Source organism: Anarhichas minor, unplaced genomic scaffold (genome assembly GCF_050575085.1).
Source record: "Anarhichas minor isolate MPS153535 unplaced genomic scaffold, ASM5057508v1 ptg000040l, whole genome shotgun sequence".
NCBI classification, from domain to species: Eukaryota; Metazoa; Chordata; class Actinopteri; order Perciformes; family Anarhichadidae; genus Anarhichas; species Anarhichas minor.
In genome coordinates, this window is record NW_027466486.1 from 2,524,154 (window position 1) to 2,543,121 (window position 18,968).

Below are 18,968 nucleotides of genomic sequence, written 5' to 3' on the forward strand. Positions count from 1 at the left end.
AAAGGTTATAGCTCAAAAATGTACACTGTAAATATTACATTTAGCTTTAAGTATTTTTTCTAAAAAAAAGTTTAATTTACAAATATTTCCCATTTGTCATCTTAGTAACCTTCCAAGAATAAAAACGGAAAACGAAATATAAGTATGAACACACTGTAATATTTACCTGCGGAAGACTGCGCCTGACTTTCAGTTGGTGTTCTCTTTGGTTCCTGAACGCACCTTGAATCTGTTGGTCCTCCAGTATCCCACAATGCACCGCTGCCTTGTTCCGTGTCCACGTCAAACCTGACAGCCATCGCCGCAGCCGAGCAGATATGGCTGCAGTTGAGGTGGCACTTTCTGGACGCTGTGTTGTATAGACCGGCGAGAAACTGCTAAAAAAAAAACACCCCTCGCACTCACCATAGACGACACAGACCTCACAGTAAGGACGTAAGCTGAGGTATTAGCTTGTTTGACTGTGATACAACGTCGCTTAGCTTAGCTTTAGCCTGACACATTCTTGAAGGCAAAAGGATCAGCTGTTATTAGCCGAACCGGGGTCTTTGCTAAATGAGCGTCTGTCAGCCTGAAAAGCGACTTTGTTCCGGAAGATTAAAGTGGATTTTGAAGTTAACGAAGTCCCCGTGGTGTAGAGTTTACAGTTCAGCTTGATGACCGAGTTTACTGCACCACCTCTGGAGTCAAAGCTAGGCTAGCCCCCCCCTGGTCCTCTTCGGCCCTGCTTTGTTTTGGTTTGTAGTCCTCCTCAAGATGTCATCCTGGCTGGGTGGAATCAGCTCCGGCCTCGGTCAGTCTCTGGGCCAGGTCGGCGGGAGCCTGTCGTCTTTCACCGGGCAGATATCAACCTTCACCAAAGACATGCTGCTGGAAGGAGTGGAAGAAGTAGGAGGTAAGTTTGTGTTCCTCTTTTTGTTTGTATCCCTTTGTTAGGAAGCCACATCGTCAGACTCAAGGTTTTCAGTTAAACAGCTGTAGGAAAGAGTGTTTTGTACGCATATGCGTGAGCTGGTTGATAGTTCCAGTGTATCAACCTTAAATTAAGGCTGCCTTTAGGTTCCCAGGTCCTGACATGTCAACAATTTTGTTCTTTAGTAAGATTGTAAACATATCTTTGTTGTCTTGGGAAGCAACAGAGAAAAACATTGAGAAGTTGAAGATTTCTTTAACAGAAAAATATCTAAAAGATTTATTGCTTACGTCATCAAAAAGTACCCGGTAACTGGAAAACCACCAACAAGGTTTGGCCGACTTAATGTAAGTGATGTGAGAAACCAGTAGACGCGTGTGTGTATTGGCTTGTTGGTGTTTCAGTGTATTAGCAAAGCCCTGAAATATAAATATCTTGGTCTTAAGGAACACTGTGACACACTCCGCTGTCATAATCAAAAGCAAACATCAGCTCACACGAGAGAAACTTAAACATATTGTAATAATTAGATGGTGCTAGAAACAAATACACGTATACACCCAGTTGGCAGTTTACCAGGTACGACCAGCAAGAAGTAATCCATAAATCAATAAGACGTCTCTACAACACAACAATATCCCAGCCTTCCAATAAGTTCAATGTTCTGTTTTTGTTGAAACTGTTTTTAGGTGTGAGTGGTTATATCCAGAGGTGTTGTTAATATTTTGTCCATCCTATTTCTATCAATGAGTGTAGACTAAATATCAGAAACACCTCTCAGTAAAACACAACGCAACTCAACAGCTCCACAAACTACATTCTCCAAAATGACCGTTAAGTTAAATCAACACTTCTTTGAAACAGTTTCAACAAAAAGAGCTTTCTTGACCCCGATGCAGCACTCCTTTATTTTTATACATTGTCTTATGTTTTCAAGATAATCGTGTTCTCGTGTGGAAAAGTGGATATATGTAAACAAAACTCCCCAGAACTTTCTATCGCTGCTCTGTTGACACTGAATGAGAGTTGGAGTACTTGAAAGACAATAGAGAGCTGCAGAGATGACGAATGTCAACGCAGGAAGCCAACAGGATTGTTCGGTTGGATTCCATCCGGAAAAGAAGCTCTGTGGCAATCAACGTCAACGTCGACGTTCTTCAGTCTCATTCAGCCACTTGTTTGCAACCGCCTTCTTTAAGGCACGTAAAAGCTTCAAAACTCTTGAGAGGAGTATTTACTAACGTATTTTATATCGTAGAGCAAGACTTTAAAACCTCTGAAGCTTGTGTTAACCACCGATCTTATTTCAAGCATCAAACCAAAAACCCATCGACTTCGAGACGAGGGAACCGGAAGTGCAAAAATGCTGACTCATTTTCTGGTTTTAGGACTCATTCCTGCAGCACTCCATAATGCTTGTGTATAATTTAAAGTGTGTGGTGCCTTTTAAATACTCTGCCTTTCCACATCACTACTGCACTGCATTTCGGTGTCAGTCTTCAATGTACCATGCAGATGTGTAGAAAGAGACAGCTACTATTTCACAGTTAATTCCACTTCTGTGCTTCAAGCTAACTGAACAAACAGGATTGTAAATAGCTCTTTGTTAAACACAGAGGAGAGTCCGGCTAATACCAAGTCTGTGACACCTCACCATGGTCTCACTCTTTCCAGTCAGGATCACATTATAGAATGACAATGAACTTGGAAAACAGATTGAAGACCTCTTACCGGGGTCAGCAGAGTTAAAGTGCTTTTAAAGGATGCACACAACACAAACTGTTTTGCATGTGCGACTGTAGCGTGGTTAAATTACGTGTGTTTTCAAATCACATTCTAGTAATGTTGATGCCAGATATTGAATTAAATTCATCTCTATACCTTGCTCTGGGCTCATGAGTATTTTATGAAGACACAATGCGATAATTATGGAGTTTCTATCAAAGAAGGTCCCCATCTCATTTGGCCAGTTAAACCCCAAAGTACCATCACTCTGAAGCGAACAGACAACGAGTGATAAAGTATTGACTCGACGAGAACTTTGACCGCAGACCTCCAACTCACAGCTCTACTCAAACACCAGGAGTATGAATTCTTATCACTGAGTACGGAGCACAGCTGTGACGCTCTGTGCATGTCGGGCCTTACATCCATGGTTTAAGTTAATTTTATCAAAAAGAAAATGACCTGGAGCTAGATTTGTAGGCTTCAGTTTAGTTTGTGTAGTAGTGGTACACGTAAGTGTTGGCTGAGCTTCGTCCAGCTGTTAAGGTCACATGACTCCGATATGATCTGCAGAAAGGTTTGGCCTGCTCAGCTTGTTTGTTTGTCATCTGAGCCGGATAGAGCAGATCTGTGTGTGAGACCAAGATGGAGAAGAGAAGTCAGCAGTTAGTATCTCTTGAATGTGCTTGCAAGATAAACATGGAGATAAGTTCTCATTTTGAAATTCATGTTATCAGAAAACTGATAAAAAATCTCCTGTTTCTCTTTCTGTGTACATGAGAAAATCACGACGCTATGTTTGTGGATTATACTTCAACTGTAAACTGACTCGTGTATATTTTGATATTTTTCATGTAACTGCAGACGCTGCCACAGAACTGCAGGTGTCCAATACCAAGTTGGTCGGCATCGAGGCTGCATTTGCCTCTCAGAAATCTGAGGTGAGATTCTTTGTGCGTTTATTCAGAGTCGAGGAGTAAAACTATAAAACCTCTCTCACCGTAGACGTGTTGACTTGTTGTAGCAGGAAAAGCACATCTATAACTGCTCTACTTCACCATAACCTCTGACCCCTTCATGTAAAGTGGACAAGAAAAATGTTAATGTCCTGCATATATATTTATTTTTGTGACTGACTCCCCCGCTTCTCTCTCTTTGTTGCAGTACGACAGATTCAGAAAGCTCCACGCAGAGCTCGAGGAGAAGCTGGAGGCCTCAGAGATCCAGATTAAAGGACAGTCCGCAGAGTACAGAACCCTCCTGCAACAGAGAGATGTGTGTACAGTTGTGTTTGTAATAAAGCATCTACATAGTATTTGTGTTAAACATATATCCTCATAAACTATTTTTAGATAACTAAATGGTAGACACATGATCCATTGTGTCAAATTGTGTTATTAAATGTGAGCATGCCCCTTCATACATAAATAAATAAATATATATATATATATATATATATAAAACATACTGTAGCACCAGACATTATGCACACACATATGGCAAATACAATTTTTATTTGATGAAATTCTTAATTGCTCTTATTAAACACATTTTTTGTATGAGTGTATATGGGGAGATGAATATCAGATTTCCATTTTGCCCGATTTTTCCAAAGGCAGTTAAAAGCACATTTGCCCACATTTAGTTTTTCAAATCCTCATGTAAAACCTACATTCATTAAATGATCTTAATCATAAAAAGTCTGTCAGAAATCAGCCAAAGTCTAATAAGAAAATTTAAAAAAGGCAAAAAAGAAAATGCTTTTAAAAGACTTTTGGTTTTGACAAAAAGCAGACCAGTATCACTTTTGGTACTGTAACATACAGCTCAGCCTTGTCAAGACAGAACATGGATGTGGAGCTCGTGTTATTAAAGAGTTTAATGTTTGTTTGTGTCTTCCAGGTGGAGATCAGTCACCTGAAAGCTCGGCAGAGTGGACTCCAGGAAGAATTCCACAATCTGCAGCACTCGGCTCAGTCTGCCGCCGTCGGTCCGGCCATGCTGCCCGTCACCACTTCTTCCTCGACCACTACCTCCTCTTCTGTTTCCTCCTACATGTCCCGGCCCTCAGACTCCCACCAGGGATTCCACGGCGACGAAATGGACCTCAGCGACGTGATCTGGTCGCAGCAGGAGATCAACCGGCTGTCGACAGAAGTCATGCGTCTGGAGGCAGAGGTGGCACACTGGAGGCGAATGTCTCAGGTAATGATGATGATGATGATGATGATGGAGCAGGACAGATGGTTTCTGGTACAGGGAGTAACTGGGTAATCCAGTTAAAGGAATAGTTCCACATTCCCATAGTAGATAATCCCTGTTTACACTTTTATAGATTCACAATTTTATATGGATTTGCTCGGATTAAACAAACAATATATAATGTTTAATTTATGCCCTGAAATCATGGCTTTCAATAAATGCTTTGGTTTTATTTTAGCAGTTTTTGGTACCACATACACGAGGGTTGCTACATAGAACAATGTGCCAGATACTAAAAAGAAGCAAGAAACCTTTTTACATTTATTTGAGTTCATTTGTTTTCATCGTAATTGTTTTGATTTGTTAAACACATTTCTGGCACAGCAAAAAACAAATGATATTTAAAGAAATGCTAATGCACAGCCATGCAGTTTCCATAAAAATATAAATATATAAACTAAACTTTATTCTGTGTTTGTTTCTGAGGAGATCTGATTTATTGTCTTTATTTCAGGCATCAACAGCAGGAGCAGCTGGTAATGGGGACCAGGGAGAAGTTCTCAAACTTCAAAGAACTGTTACGGTGAGTTTTTCATTTTTGCTAGAATATTTTATGGATGAATCTACATCTTAAAACTGCTATAATGAATATTTTATATATTGACATGGTTTAAATGACAAAGTCTATGTGAAAGTGGTTGTTCGTATTACCCAACTCTGGTGCACAACACCTTGCACAGAGCGTAGTGACACTGAGACTCTAACCTTGATGTTATTGTTGCTTTGGAACAGGAGCTGCGTGAGGAGATGAGCCGTGAGGTGGATGAACACCAGCATGAACTGGCAGCTCTGCAGGACGCTCAGCGGCAGAAGATGGCCGACATCACACGGCGACATCGAGAGGACTTAGCAGAGTACGAGGAGCGGATAGAGGAGCTGGAGGAACAGATTCATAGTGGTTAGCCTAACTTTGGTATTTGTTGTTGTAACTTGTGGAAGCGATAGCAAATCAGAGATGTTACCGAGGAAATTATGGTTTAATACCAAAAATTCTTGGCACCTTTGCCAAATGCAGTACGGTAGTTGTGACAAATCTCTTCAACTCAGTGTTTCTACTCGAGACACAACACACCGAATGAACTCCCTCCTCTGAATCCTTCTCTCCAGGTGGTGGTCCTGCCACTTCCCCGTCAGATGCCTCCAAACTGCCTGAACTTCAGAAAGCCATAAGCTCCCTGCAGGAAGCGGCAGATCAGCGGGAGAAGCAGCTGGCCGAGCTTTCTGCCAATCTGGAGGAGGCGCGGACGAAGCAGGCGTCGCTGCAGCTGGAGAAGGAAGAGGTCCAGGAAGAAAACACTGGGCTGCTGCAGAACTACACGCGGCTGCAGGCCTCCGTCACCGAGCTTCAGACACGAGTACAAGAGCAGGAGGGGAAGTCTCTGCAAAAAACCCAGCTGGACCACGAGATCCAAGTGTTGAGAAAAAACCTTGCAGGTATACCGTTATTCATGCTGAATACAGCTAATTAATGCTGTTAAATTAAATATTGAGCTCAGACTTGGAAAAAGAACCACCAGATTTGTTTTCTCATTGCCCTCTCAGGGCTTCCGTATACATTGGCTGTTTTCCTTCATTATTAACCTTCATATTAATTAAAGTTTCTGCTTTTCAGCTGCAGAAAAAGAAATAGAAGGACTGAAAAGCATGGCTGGGGTTAGTGTGATTATAAATCATTCACCAAACATCATGTTGAATATTTATAATGTATGTAGTTTAATGACGTCTCTAACTCTTTTTTTTATCATTAGGCTGAACCAAAGGAAGAAGTTGAGCACGCAGACATCTTGGAACTGAACACCATTATTGGGACGTTGAGACAAGAAAAGGAAGTCCTAGAACAAGAAAAGGTTTGTTTATCTGGTGCAATCTGAATATTTTAACCACAGGCTGCTTACATTATTTAGTATATCTTTATTGATACATTTATTGTAAGTGTCTGTGTGTGACATAGACAGCAGCAACATAGAACCAGGTGGTGGATTTACACTTACATGTGTTAAGGTGTCAGTAAGACAGAAACGGTCAGAACTCGGATGGAGTAACTGAGGTCTATTGGATTATATAAACAATCCTGAAGTGTTATTTTTGTTTTTATGTGTCTTTTCACAGCTCAGTCTCCAAGAAAGACTAGAAATGTCAGAGGAACAAATAGTTAGCAATAATGAAGCTGAGTCTGGTGACACGGAGTCAGTGGAGGATCTGAAGGCAGCGCTGGAGAGGAGAGAAAAGGCTCTGAGAAACACTGAGGAGGAACGAGACACCCTGGTGTCTGAGCTGGAGGAACTAGACCGGCAAAACCAGGAAGCAACACAGGTCTGAGTGACCGCGGTGGCCAGCTTTCTTTGTTATCATATAATAATAATGCTAAAGTGTATTTATGTAGACCTCATCAAAATCAGCCAAAGTGCTTTACAAAGGGCCGGCTTAAAGCAACAGTGTGTAGCATTTAGAGGGATCTACTGGCACAAATGGAATATACTATTAATAATGTTTTCTTTCGTGTTTAATATACTGAAAATAAGAATTTATATATACATAAGGAGCGGGTCCTCTTCACGGAGCTGACCGCCATGTTTCTTCAGTAAAACAGAACGGTCAAACCAAACACTGACTCCAGATAGGGCCAGTTGACCGCTGTAGTGTGTTGTTTGTGGTAATATTAAACTGTGAAGTACACAATGCACTACTTACTTGGGTTTTAATCGTCTTCAGATATTGTAAGGGTGTCATGCTGAACAATAAACAAAGCTAAGATATGGATATGTATTACATTTCAAAAGGAAAACATGGAGAAACGCAAGACGACAATAAAAAAAACAATGAGAATAAATTTGTACCGTTTACTGATTTTTGTTTTTCTACTTTTTCTGTCTCTAGCACATGATCTCAGTGAAGGAGCAGCTCTCTGGACAGCTGAGGGAGGCCGAGGCGGAGCTAACTGGACTGACTGCAGAGCTGAACACAACCAAAGACCAGAAGAGGGCACTGGAGCAAGAGCTGGAGACCCAAAAAGAGAAAGTGAGCCAGAGCGCTTTCACCCTCAACGACCTGCATATGGGCAAACAGGAGCTGGAACGGACAGTGAAGGAGTTGAAAGACAAACTGGGACATGCACAGAAGCAGAGCAGGGAGGCACGAGGGGAAATCACAGAGCTGAAGAAGACTTTTCAGGAGCGAGAGGAGCAATTATCTGTTGCCAAAGCAGAGCTGGATCAGGCAAGGGATAGAGGAACTGAGGCACAGGGATCTGAAGAGAAGGAGAGGGAGTTGTCAGAGCTCAGGAGAGAATTGGATGAGATGAGGAGCTCCCAGGAGAAGGCGCTGTCTGAGGACTATGAGTTGAAGATGGAGAACAGGAGGTTGAAGGGGGAGAGTGAGCAGGCTGCGGGTGAAGCTGAGGAACTAACCAAGCAGATACAGGAAAGCCAGGCGGCTGTGAACAGGACAGTACGGGAGAAGGACACTCGTATCGAAGCTCTGAAGCTTGAGAAAAGTCAACTAGAGGGTGAACTGGAGCAGGCTGAGAGGACGCTAACAGAACAGGGAAAACAGTTCCAGCAGACCCTCGAGGAGTTGACCCGAGCCCGCTCCATGGACGCCTCCGCTTTACAGATGGAGCACGAGCGAGCCATCAAACTCAACCAGGAGAAAGACATGGAGATAGGTCAGCTGAAGAGAGACGCGGAGCAGCTGGCGTCCGACCACAGAGACACCAACGAGATGCTTTCCATCACAGTCGCAGGGCAGAAGCAGCTGACAGATTTGCTGCAGGAGAAGGATGTCTTCATGGACACGTTGAAACAAAACGCGTCAGATTTGCAGAAGGAGATGGAGAACAGTATTTTAGTCGTGACAAAGGAAGCGGATGCTCTCAAACACACACTAGAGGAGAAGGATAAACAGTTGGGGGGTATGAAGGAGAAGAACAGTCATTTGAAAGAAGAGATCGACCGACTCAGAGATCAGACCAGCAGACCTCAACCGCTGTCTGAGCCCAGGACCTTAGACATCATCACGGAGCTGGAGACGGAGATCACCCAGCTCAAGTCCTCCAGGAACGGTCTGGAAGAGGAGGTCCAGTCTCTGAGGAGAACCATGGAGGAGCTGCAGGCCTCTCTCCTTCTGTCGCAGCAGTCCGTCCAGGCTCAGCAGACTGAGCTGGAGCAGTCTCATGCTCGCCTTCAGCAGACCACAATGAACTATGACAGACTCATCCATGCCAGAGATGAAGAGATATCCGGCCTCCAGCAGGCTGTAGATCAGCTCAGCGGGAGTCGAGTGCGTGACTCCCCACCTGTGCAGGGAGAGGTCATCCTGCAGGAGGAGAAGACCCAGACTCTAAATCAGGAGAACGGCAACGAGAAACACGACCTGTCTAAGGTAGAAATAGACAGACTGGTGAGAGGCATCAAGGAAAAAGAGACTGAGATCAGCCTGCTGAACGAGAAGAACCTCTCACTGACCAGACAGCTGGACCAGCTGGTGGTGTCCCGTGATGAGGTGGGCAAACTGTCACAGATGATCCTGCAGAAGGATCTTGAGATCCAGGCGCTTCATGCCAGAATGTCCATGGTCGGAGGCGGTGGACACAGCCAGGATGTCATGTTCCTGCAGCAGCAGCTGCAGGCGTATGCCGTGGAGAGAGAGCAAGTGCTGGCCGTGCTCAACGAGAAGACCAGAGAGAACAGCCAGCTTCGCTCCGACTACCACCGTCTCATGGATATCATGGCAGGGAAGGAGGCGGCCCTGTTGAAGCTTCAGCAGGAGAACCAACGCCTCTCCAACATGAGCGATCCCTCAGGAAGCCAAGAGATGTTCAAGGAGACCATCCAGAACCTGTCCCGCATCATCAGGGAGAAGGACATAGAGATCGATGCTTTGACCCAGAAGTGCCAGACCCTGGTGACCGTCCTGCAGTCCTCAGCAGGGGAGTCTGGAAGCGGCTCCGGAGGCGTCAGCAGCAACCAGTTCGAGGAGCTGCTGCAGGAGAGGGACACACTGAAACAGCAGGTGAAGAAGATGGAGGAGTGGAAGCAGCAGGTGATCACCACGGTCAAGAACATGCAGCACGAGTCTGCTCAGCTGCAGGAGGAGCTGATCAAACTGCAGGGTCAGGTCTCCGCCGACAGCGACTGCAGCTCCAAGCTGTCGGTGGACTACACCGGACTGATCCACAGCTACGAGCAGAAGGAAAGGAGGCTGGGAAGTCTGAGTCAGGAACTCGCCCATGTCCAGCAGACCATCACCCAGCTCAGCACCACCAAGGATGTCCTGCTGGGTAAGCTGGACAGCGTAGCACAGACTCCTGAAGTCGTAGCTGCTCAGGCTAGTGGAGCTTCTCTCACAGCGGATGCTCCAAGCCACCAGACGTCTCCGACAGCAAACTATGAGAAACTCCAGGAACAAATTGTCCAATTGCAAATGCAGTTGGCTGAGAAGGAAAACATAATCAAGACCCTTCAGGAGAACAACCACCGGCTCTCCAACTCAGCATCCGCCACAGAGAGCGAGCAGAGGAGTCAGGCCGATGAGGTTCGGCTGGTCCGAGGGAGGCTGGAGGCCCTGCAGAGGTCCGTGAGGGAGAAAGACCTGCTCATCAAAAGCAAAGGCGACCAGCTGAGTCACGTCAGCGAGTCACTACGGAACCGCGAGAATGACAACGAGGTGCTGAAGCAGGCCGTGACCAACCTGAAAGAGCGCGCTCTCATTCTGGAAATGGACGGGAGGACGCTCAAGGAGGAGAACGAGCTGGTAGCATCACGCTCTCGAGAGAAAGAGTCCGAGTTCAGAGCGCTGCAGGAAACCAACATGCAGGTTTCCCTCCTGCTGAGAGAGAAGGAGTTTGAACTGAGTGCTGTGAGCGAGAAGTCTGCAACAGTGGAGAGGATGCTGAAAGACAAAGAGCAGGTCAGTGGGCAACTAAGACTTCTGAATCATTGCTTTTATTCCTCTTTAATTTAATTGTTGTTATTGAAAGACATTCTGATACTTTCAGTTGGGAGAGGATTTTCCAATGAAATACATTTTTTTATAATTTACCTGTCTTGTATATTTCTCAACCAGTGTTACTTTAATTCTTGATGAAAATGTAGTTTTCCTCACATGCCTCCACATGTTAAAGAACAATCGGAGTGATGGAAAGTCTTGATGAATTGAAAGCCACATTAACAGCAAAACTAATATATTCCTCAAATGCAAGATACCAACTTTTTAGTGTTATTGGTTGTATTAGAACACATGCTTCCTGTTGAAAATAAAAATGTATGCATTAAAGTCATTTTAGAGAGGAAACAGTCTTTTCCTTTTCTCTTTTATTCTTCAAATTGTCTCATTTCTGATTTACTCTTCCGTCGATGTGATGCAGGGTAAGTCTGGTGAGCTGAATCAACTCCTGAATGAACTGAAGTCCATGCAGGAGAAAGCTTTTGCGTTCCAGCAGGAGAGGGATCAGGTGATGATGGCACTCAAGCAAAAACAAATGGCGACCACTGCAGTACAAACTGAGGTAGGAGGATGGATACTATTCAGTCTCCAGCCTTTCATTTTAAGTGTTTGTCTGTGTTTGCTCACTGCTGGGTTTTCTGCATACGTCTTAGAACAATATTGATGATTACAATACATATAATAGATATTTCATACTGTTAAACTTCCTTAACTATAAAAATAAATACGTAGAAACGGTTATAGTTGAGGATCCAATGTTACTGTGGTATATTCTCGTAGCTCTACGCGTGTAACGATGTTTCTGTTTCCTCCACAGCTTCAGCATATGAAGGACAAAGAACAGCGTCTCAACTTGGAGCTGGATAGGTTACGTAATCACCTCTTGGAGATTGAGGACTCGTACACGAGAGAAGCACTCGCTGCAGAGGTCAGGGAGACCGAGCTACGCAGGAGGGTGGCACTGCTGGACAACAAACTGGCCACATCCTCGAGTGCGGTGGAGAATGCCAGGTTAGCATGAACTAGAACTGCAGCGCTTTAGACAAATACAAATGAAATTATCAGGGATATCACTGCTCATTTTCACCAGGGTTTAGGTATTGAACAGGAAAAGCATAACACATCAAATTGAGAATAGGTGTCGGCAAAGGAATAAAAGGTGCAAATTGCCCAAAAAAGAATGATCTGAAATGTATTTCAGCTTTGTAGATTTTGACCACTAGTGGGAAATCATCTCTGCTCAACTGGGAAGTTGTGTGATAGAGGAAGATCTTTTTTCTCTCTCTTAGGTTTTCTTTTGCCTCCAACTTAGCTCAACCTTTGACCAAGGCGACCATAATATTCATCAGTGATTTAGTTCTGCATTGGTTTTGTTCTTACCTCTCAACTAGGGTTTGCTTTGGTGTCCCACTCTCTAGTGGGGTCCCTCAAGGCTTTATCTTAGGTCCCCTATCGATTTACAGTTATATGCTCCAGCTGGGGCATATCAAGTCAAAATTGAATTCCAATGTTGGATACCATATAGCTGCATGCCCTGATATAGACGTGTGGTTTCGGCTCACCTGGCCCTCTGCCTCCAGCCAACAGGCCAGCATGCAGGTGGAGTCTCTGCAGGAGCAGCTGACTGGAGTGGTGAAGCAGAGGGATGAGGCTCTCATCCGTCTCAGAACCTCCCAGGAGCAGGTCAACCAGTACGCAGTGTCGCTCTCCAACCTGCAGATGGTGCTAGAGCAGTTTCAACAAGGCAAGTCATCTGCTTCTACATGAAGACTCAGGTCTTAGTAGTATCTACCCTGGTGGTACTGATAAGGCAGTTTATGCCTGCAGTTGTGCAATAAAACATCCATATTATACCTGTAGTAATTGTCTCTTCTTCCCCCATCAGAAGAGAAAGCCATGTACTCACAAGAGCTTGATAGGCACAAGAAGGAGAAGGACGAGTGGAAAAGAAAAGCAGTGAGGCTGGAAGACCAAGCATCCGCCCTTCAGGTAAACCAGCAATGAATAACTGATCAGAATATCCATTCACTTTATTTATATACGACATGTGGCACCAACAGCAAGGCCACAAAGCGAACACATATGACATATTTCTTGATGCCGGTTACATTGACATGAAAGCATTAGTAACTGAGGGTGTTGCGCTCTCTGTCAGATTAACCTCGATGAAGCCACCGCTGCTCTGGAATCGGCGTCTCGCCTCACGGATCAGCTCGATCTAAAGGAGGAGCAACTCGACGAGCTGAAAAAACAAGGTGAGCCGCAGCAGAGCGTCGTCACCTGCCGACTTCTAACACGTCTTCTGAGGGAATGATGAGAATGTCAAACTATAAATGAATCTTCACAAGGTTGCAAAAAAAAAAAAAAGCCTTTAAAACCATTAAAGATCATTAATGTTTATTTTAGATGTTGTGGAATGCAACTGCCATCCTCTGCTGCCTTTTTCTGGCCCAGGCAGCATTCAGACATCAACTTCTTTTTTTAATTTCTCCCAGGCTCATGTTTTTATTTTAGTGTGCACATGTCCTTATAGTCTGAATAACGGAGCACGGAGCACGTGGCACTCTGGTCGCCCCCTGGGTGAGGTTCTCCTGTGCACACTCAGCAGATTTCACTCTTATCTCGCCGGCAAATTCTCAGACGGCTTCTTTTTTTCACCCCTCTCTGGCTGTTCAGACATTGTATTGGTTCAGACCTGATTTGAAGCCAGATATTTACTTTACCAATCAGTCACCGATGGAAAAATGTACATTGGGTCTATTAATAGTTGGTTAGCCGTGAGAATGTCTCACCAATGAGAGGATGGCGTTGGTATGTGCATACATCTCATGTGTTAACACTGATCTCAAGCCACAGCACAAAGAATCTGATATTTTGATAAATAAATACCCGACGATGAAACACTGAACAAAACTTACTGCTGTTCTGAAAGTATTTCCAGATTCTTCAAAGACTCTTCAAACCATCTGGATGAAAATAACATTCTGTCCGCTGCACAGGATTTTAGCATATTGTATTATCATTGTTTGTATTGGTTAATACTGATGTTACTTTCTATTATTTCATATTTCCATTTGAAATGGAGCATTCATAGTTTGCTTGTGTTTTACATTAAGAGCAAAGTTATTTCCGCAACTTGAAACAGGTTAAAGTTCTTCTTTATCATATTTGTTATATTAGCATCCAGATGGTTCAGAAGTCTTTGATGCTTCTGAGATACCTTCAGGCGTTGTGACATGAAAGGCACACATTGGGGTTATGTGCAACAGGGACTTGATGATTAAAACATCTCTTCACTGTGTGTGTGTGTGTGTGTGTGTGTGTGTGTGTGTGCGTGTGTGTGCGTGTGCGTGTGTTACAGTGGAAATTAGACAGGAAATGTTGGAGGAGGCGCAGAAGAAACTGATGATCCTTCTAAACAGCACAGAGGGGAAGATAGACAAGTAAGTTTGGTCCTGTCTGGGTTAAATATTACATTTTGTATTCATCTAAATGAGATTATGTTAAGAAACGCATATGGTTTTCATTATTACTCTCCCACAGTTTCAAGGGATTGTAGAAAGTCATTTTATAACCATGCAATTAAGAAGTGTTTGAATTCCTGCTAAAATGCATTGTCTCAAAACTGACAATAGAGCTGTTTTAGCTCAACATGAGTTGGAGATGCAGGGTTTTAACGGGACAGCTACAATGATGGGAAAGAGAAGTATTCCCCCTGCCCTGTACAGTGATTGAATTGATATAAATATATCTTGTGTACTGCTGTATAAAAATGGTATTGAGGTCTTGAGTTACGTCGTGCCTTATTATTCATGTTCTGTTTCCAGAGTCCTGATGCGTAACCTGTTCGTGGGATACTTCCACACACCTAAAACCAAGCGGGCCGACGTGCTGAGGCTCATGGGAAGTGTTCTGGGACTGAGCAGAGAAGATGTTGATAAGGTGAGAGAGTCCTTGACTCATATTCAAGGAATGTTTGACTATGTTGAAGTATTTACTTCAGCAATCACATAATCACGTTTCTAGGAGAGAATTGGTATTAATACAACATTAATACAGCAGTTTCACTTAAAAGTGACTGAATCACAACTAGAGGTCTTACTTTCATTTTCAACACAACACGAGTTAAGTAGAGCTTCATCGTCTGTGTCCGAATTACAGATACTTTTAGTTTTTTTTGAGAAAGAGAGCAGCATGGAGACGCCTGGAGGAGAAGGACTAACAGTTGTCCAGTATTTAGACACTGTCACTGTTGTCCTTGAGAGAGTCTGTCCTAAAACTCGCTATTCAACTGTGAAAATCCTCTCTGTACTCAGCCCAGAAAAATAAAGCATTTCCATACACAGATCTTCTGGCAGGAGTCCTGTGGGACTCCGTCCAACGATTCCAAAGTATATTACCCAATACTCCTACAGTAAAACAGATAGGATGAGGGGCAAATGCGATTAGAACCCCTCAGAAGAACGATTTTTATTGTGTTGGAGGTCGTTCTACTTATCTCTCCCTCATCTAATGATGATTAGAGAGCATGATTGATGGTCAATAATGAATGTGTAGAGTGGTCTGTCAGCAGAGACTCTGCGTGTCTGTATATGAGCTAAACTAGTGATTGGGTCCACGAAATATTTTTTACAGAAAGTGATGGCAGGTAGAAAGAAAGCCAAAAACAATTCAAACTAAAATAATCTGACCGCTTCTTTGAAATAGGAAAAAAAAAATAAATAACTTTTCCAAAATAGAACTCTAAAAGACTGTAACGTCAACTGTACCTGCACTCTTCATCCAATGTTAAATGACTTATTTCACCTACTTGATCATAAAATATTAGGTTTCTCTGATGATTTGAAGACATTGTTCCTTGTAAGAGTCCAACAGTATTTGTCTGCACTTCCTCACCGCCCATCTGCAGATGTTAGGAGAGGACGGACGGCACGGTGTTACTGGATGGATGTCGAACTGGCTGGGAGGCAAAGGAGCACAGAGCGTTCCAAACACTCCTCCGAGGCCCACCAGTGGCCAAGGGTTGAACTCGGTAAGAAACGCCACATTGAGTTCCTTTAACACAGACACACACAGTTTATATTTTTTACAGTGTGCTGTGTTACAGAGCGCAACTTGTCAACCCTGAAAACCACGCCCACAGGAAGGGAAAACAATCAACACCACGATATACAACCCAGTGCTGAAATGCTAACAAAATGCCTTTAGCTAGATTAACAAATGCCAAAGGATTATGTCAGCACCCTTTGTCTACCTTGGCTCGCTCCAGACCTTTGAATCCGCAATCAGGCAAATGTCTACCCTCGGGTGCAGTTGACGACTAAATTGATGATGGGTAAAGTTAGCTGTTAGCGAGCTAATGTTAGCTATGTGTTAGCAAGCTACTGTAGTTAGCTAAGGCACTTTTAAACATAATACTACGAAGCTTTCTGATTCATCCACATTCCACTAAAACACAAGTTGCATACTGTCATAATACTTAAACCGGACGTAGAGAAATATGTTGAGCCTAAAACTGACATCTGGTCAACGTGTGCTTGGATCCCACAGTTTTCCCATTCTTCCTGCGTCTGTTTGAGTGTATCCTCTGTTTTTAGGTTCACTTGAATAGTTTTCCCCTCTGTCTCTGTATCCTAGTCTCCCATAACCAGACCTATCACCTTTAATTCAGTGCTAAAGAAAGGTCTGCCTCCACACATTATTATTCTGTGATAGGGGAAAAAACACTCCTTTCAAACAATCACAATCATCTAGGCTGGCGCTAAGCACAGGATGCAGAGAATTGGAAGATAGATTGCAGAAGGGGAGGAGAATGACGGCTGAAATAAGCGGCCATTCGTAGACTTTTAGTCTACATCGGGCGAGTCAGACTATCGGTAGACCATGCAGGAGAGTGTGCATGTAATAGTTCTAACTCTGCTCTGTGTTGTGTAACGGGCAATGACTACACTTCCCAGGACTGTCTTTCAGCAAGTTATCACAAGGCACAAGACATGGCATCAGCGTAATCACAGAGAAGCAAAGCAGTCACTGATATATTTTATGTATACATGTGACCTTCAAAATACAATTCTCAACAATACACACACACACACACACACACACACACACACACACACACACACACACAATTTAAATATCGTCCAGCAGCATTATAACTACATTTGTAGGGATACAGATTTCTGGCAGCAGAGTAGCTGGTTAAAAAACAATTATGAAACTGGCAAGCATGTGATCTGCTGAAGTGTCCATGAGCAAGACACAGATTCCCTACCAGGATGCTTTTCTCAAGCTCACTCTTCCCCATGTTTAGGGTGTAAAGCAGAAGTTCCGTGCTAAAATACATCAGTAATTCAGCAGTAATGCACGCTGTTATTGTGTCCTTTTGTTGTTGCAGTCCTTCTCAGCGATGTTTGTGAAGTTCCTGGAGATCGAGTCGACCCCTTCGCTGCCCGCAGCAAAGCTTCCAGCCCATGACATCAAGGCTCTGGGCGTTCCGCCTCCGAGACGAACCAACAGTGCTGCTTCCAGCGGCGCTGCAGGTAAACCACCTGTCAGACGGGAGGCGTCGTTCTCCCTCTTGCGTCCCCAAACACATCGAACCTTATTTAAAGTTGACGCCTCTCTCTTCACAGGAGCTGCGGCGCACGGCAAGCGACTCGGCGATTCCAACCCTTTCCTGGCCGCTCGCTCTGCCGCGGTTCCCCTGCTGGCCGGTTCCAGCTCCGGCGGCTCATTAGGTCACCTGCTGATGAAGCCCATCTCCGATGCCCTGCCCACCTTCACACCTGTGCCGGTCTCCGCTGAGGCCAGTGCTGGAGCTGTGCTCAAGGACTTGTTGAAGCAGTGATCGGCCCCATGAAGAGTGCCACACAGCCATATTAATTCATTCAACATGAGGTTTACACTACACAGACTGAGATACTTATTGCTCCTCTTTTTTAAGATATCCTGCAAAAATAAATATCAGAAGTCATTCCTTTTTTTTTGTGAGGGGACGGAGACTAAATTTATTTGTATGCGATCACTGTTCTATGCAACAGAGTTTCCCTTTACACATCAGTCTCAACATCATTGTTATGTTTTGATGCACAAGCTGAAGATGATCAAGAAGTGACGTCACATGCAAAAAGGTCGCAGGATGAGAACATTTTCAGCAACATCGTGGATTTTCATAGAAAGTGTCTTATGAGTTACGTCTTACATTTAGATTTTTCTTCATCGCACAAGTTCTGAACACAAGTGACCTTGTTCACTCGCTGTGTGCAGTTCAATCCATGCGGGTTGAGTCTAATCCTCACCTCCGTTTGCAAGAGGAAGCATCTCATGTCCTTCAGTTTTCATCCTTTGACTTGCAGGACAACTATTATTTTCTTGCCTTCTGGGTCTTTTTTCTTCTTTCTTTTCAACGATGCAGTTTTGTTTCTGATCCAGGACTTGCCTAAAAACTCTGGCAGCAGTAGTCTGCGTAGAGATTTATGTGGTTCAGTACATCTGTTCAAACCATAAAGACATTTTTTGCGAAATCTTGTCTTTTCCAGACGGCAAGACTGTGATATGCAACAAGCGTAGTAATTATGGCTGTAACTGCGGACTGTGGTTGATCAGAGGCTTGAGGCTGCTCATATGTTAAAGTACACTACTATTATATAGTTATATGTATGTAAATGGGTGGCGTTGTTTCCTATTTATAGGCACTATGGAAGATTTTGAAGTTAAGTGCCTGCATTTTTGCTAATTAGATAGTTGTATAATCAGGATTGTAAATGGTTAATATAAATATATATTTACAAAATGTAAAAACTGCACATTTAAGACGTTTTACCTGACCAGAGCTGGCCAGCGCATAACTGAGCTGCTGTACATTTTTGTACAGAAGTCAGTCAGCCGCTGCAGAGTATTACAGGGTTTCTCCAGGTGTATTGTTAAAGTGTAAAAACTGTAAATCCTCGCTGTAAAATAAATTTTGTAGATGTAAAATCTGAAACTAGGACGTCTCAAAAGGGAGTTGGGTTACCTTGAACTTGGATGATCATTACTGATGTAAGTACCCGTGATTTAATTGGAATTTGAAATCAAATAAAGATACTGCTGTGCTGACCCTTTACTGTTGTGCTTTTCTTTT

The 18,968-nt window shown here is 43.6% G+C and overlaps 1 protein-coding gene across 1 annotated transcript; it reads left to right on the forward strand.

Annotated features, from left to right (window-relative positions):
- Positions 1 to 269: 269 nt before the first annotated feature.
- On the forward strand, positions 270 to 18,950 carry trip11 (thyroid hormone receptor interactor 11). The gene is made up of 21 exons (XM_076107837.1): positions 270 to 895; positions 3,503 to 3,579; positions 3,803 to 3,913; positions 4,541 to 4,843; positions 5,355 to 5,423; positions 5,633 to 5,798; positions 6,008 to 6,334; positions 6,513 to 6,553; positions 6,649 to 6,747; positions 7,010 to 7,213; positions 7,778 to 10,807; positions 11,265 to 11,405; positions 11,661 to 11,854; positions 12,424 to 12,587; positions 12,729 to 12,832; positions 12,999 to 13,098; positions 14,205 to 14,286; positions 14,671 to 14,785; positions 15,753 to 15,875; positions 17,241 to 17,385; positions 17,479 to 18,950. The coding sequence occupies exons 1-21, from the start codon at positions 757 to 759 to the stop codon at positions 17,691 to 17,693; spliced, it is 5,949 nt and encodes a 1,982-aa protein (XP_075963952.1). The 5' UTR covers positions 270 to 756; the 3' UTR covers positions 17,694 to 18,950.
- Positions 18,951 to 18,968: the final 18 nt, after the last annotated feature.

Coding starts and splice junctions, on each gene's coding strand:
- trip11 (XM_076107837.1), top strand. CDS start 757: ATGTCATCCTGGCTGGGTGGAATCAGCTCCGGCCTCGGTCAGTCTCTG. Junction 4,844..5,354: donor ACTGGAGGCGAATGTCTCAG/GTAATGATGATG, acceptor TCTTTATTTCAG/GCATCAACAGCAGGAGCAGC. Junction 14,287..14,670: donor ACAGAGGGGAAGATAGACAA/GTAAGTTTGGTC, acceptor TTCTGTTTCCAG/AGTCCTGATGCGTAACCTGT.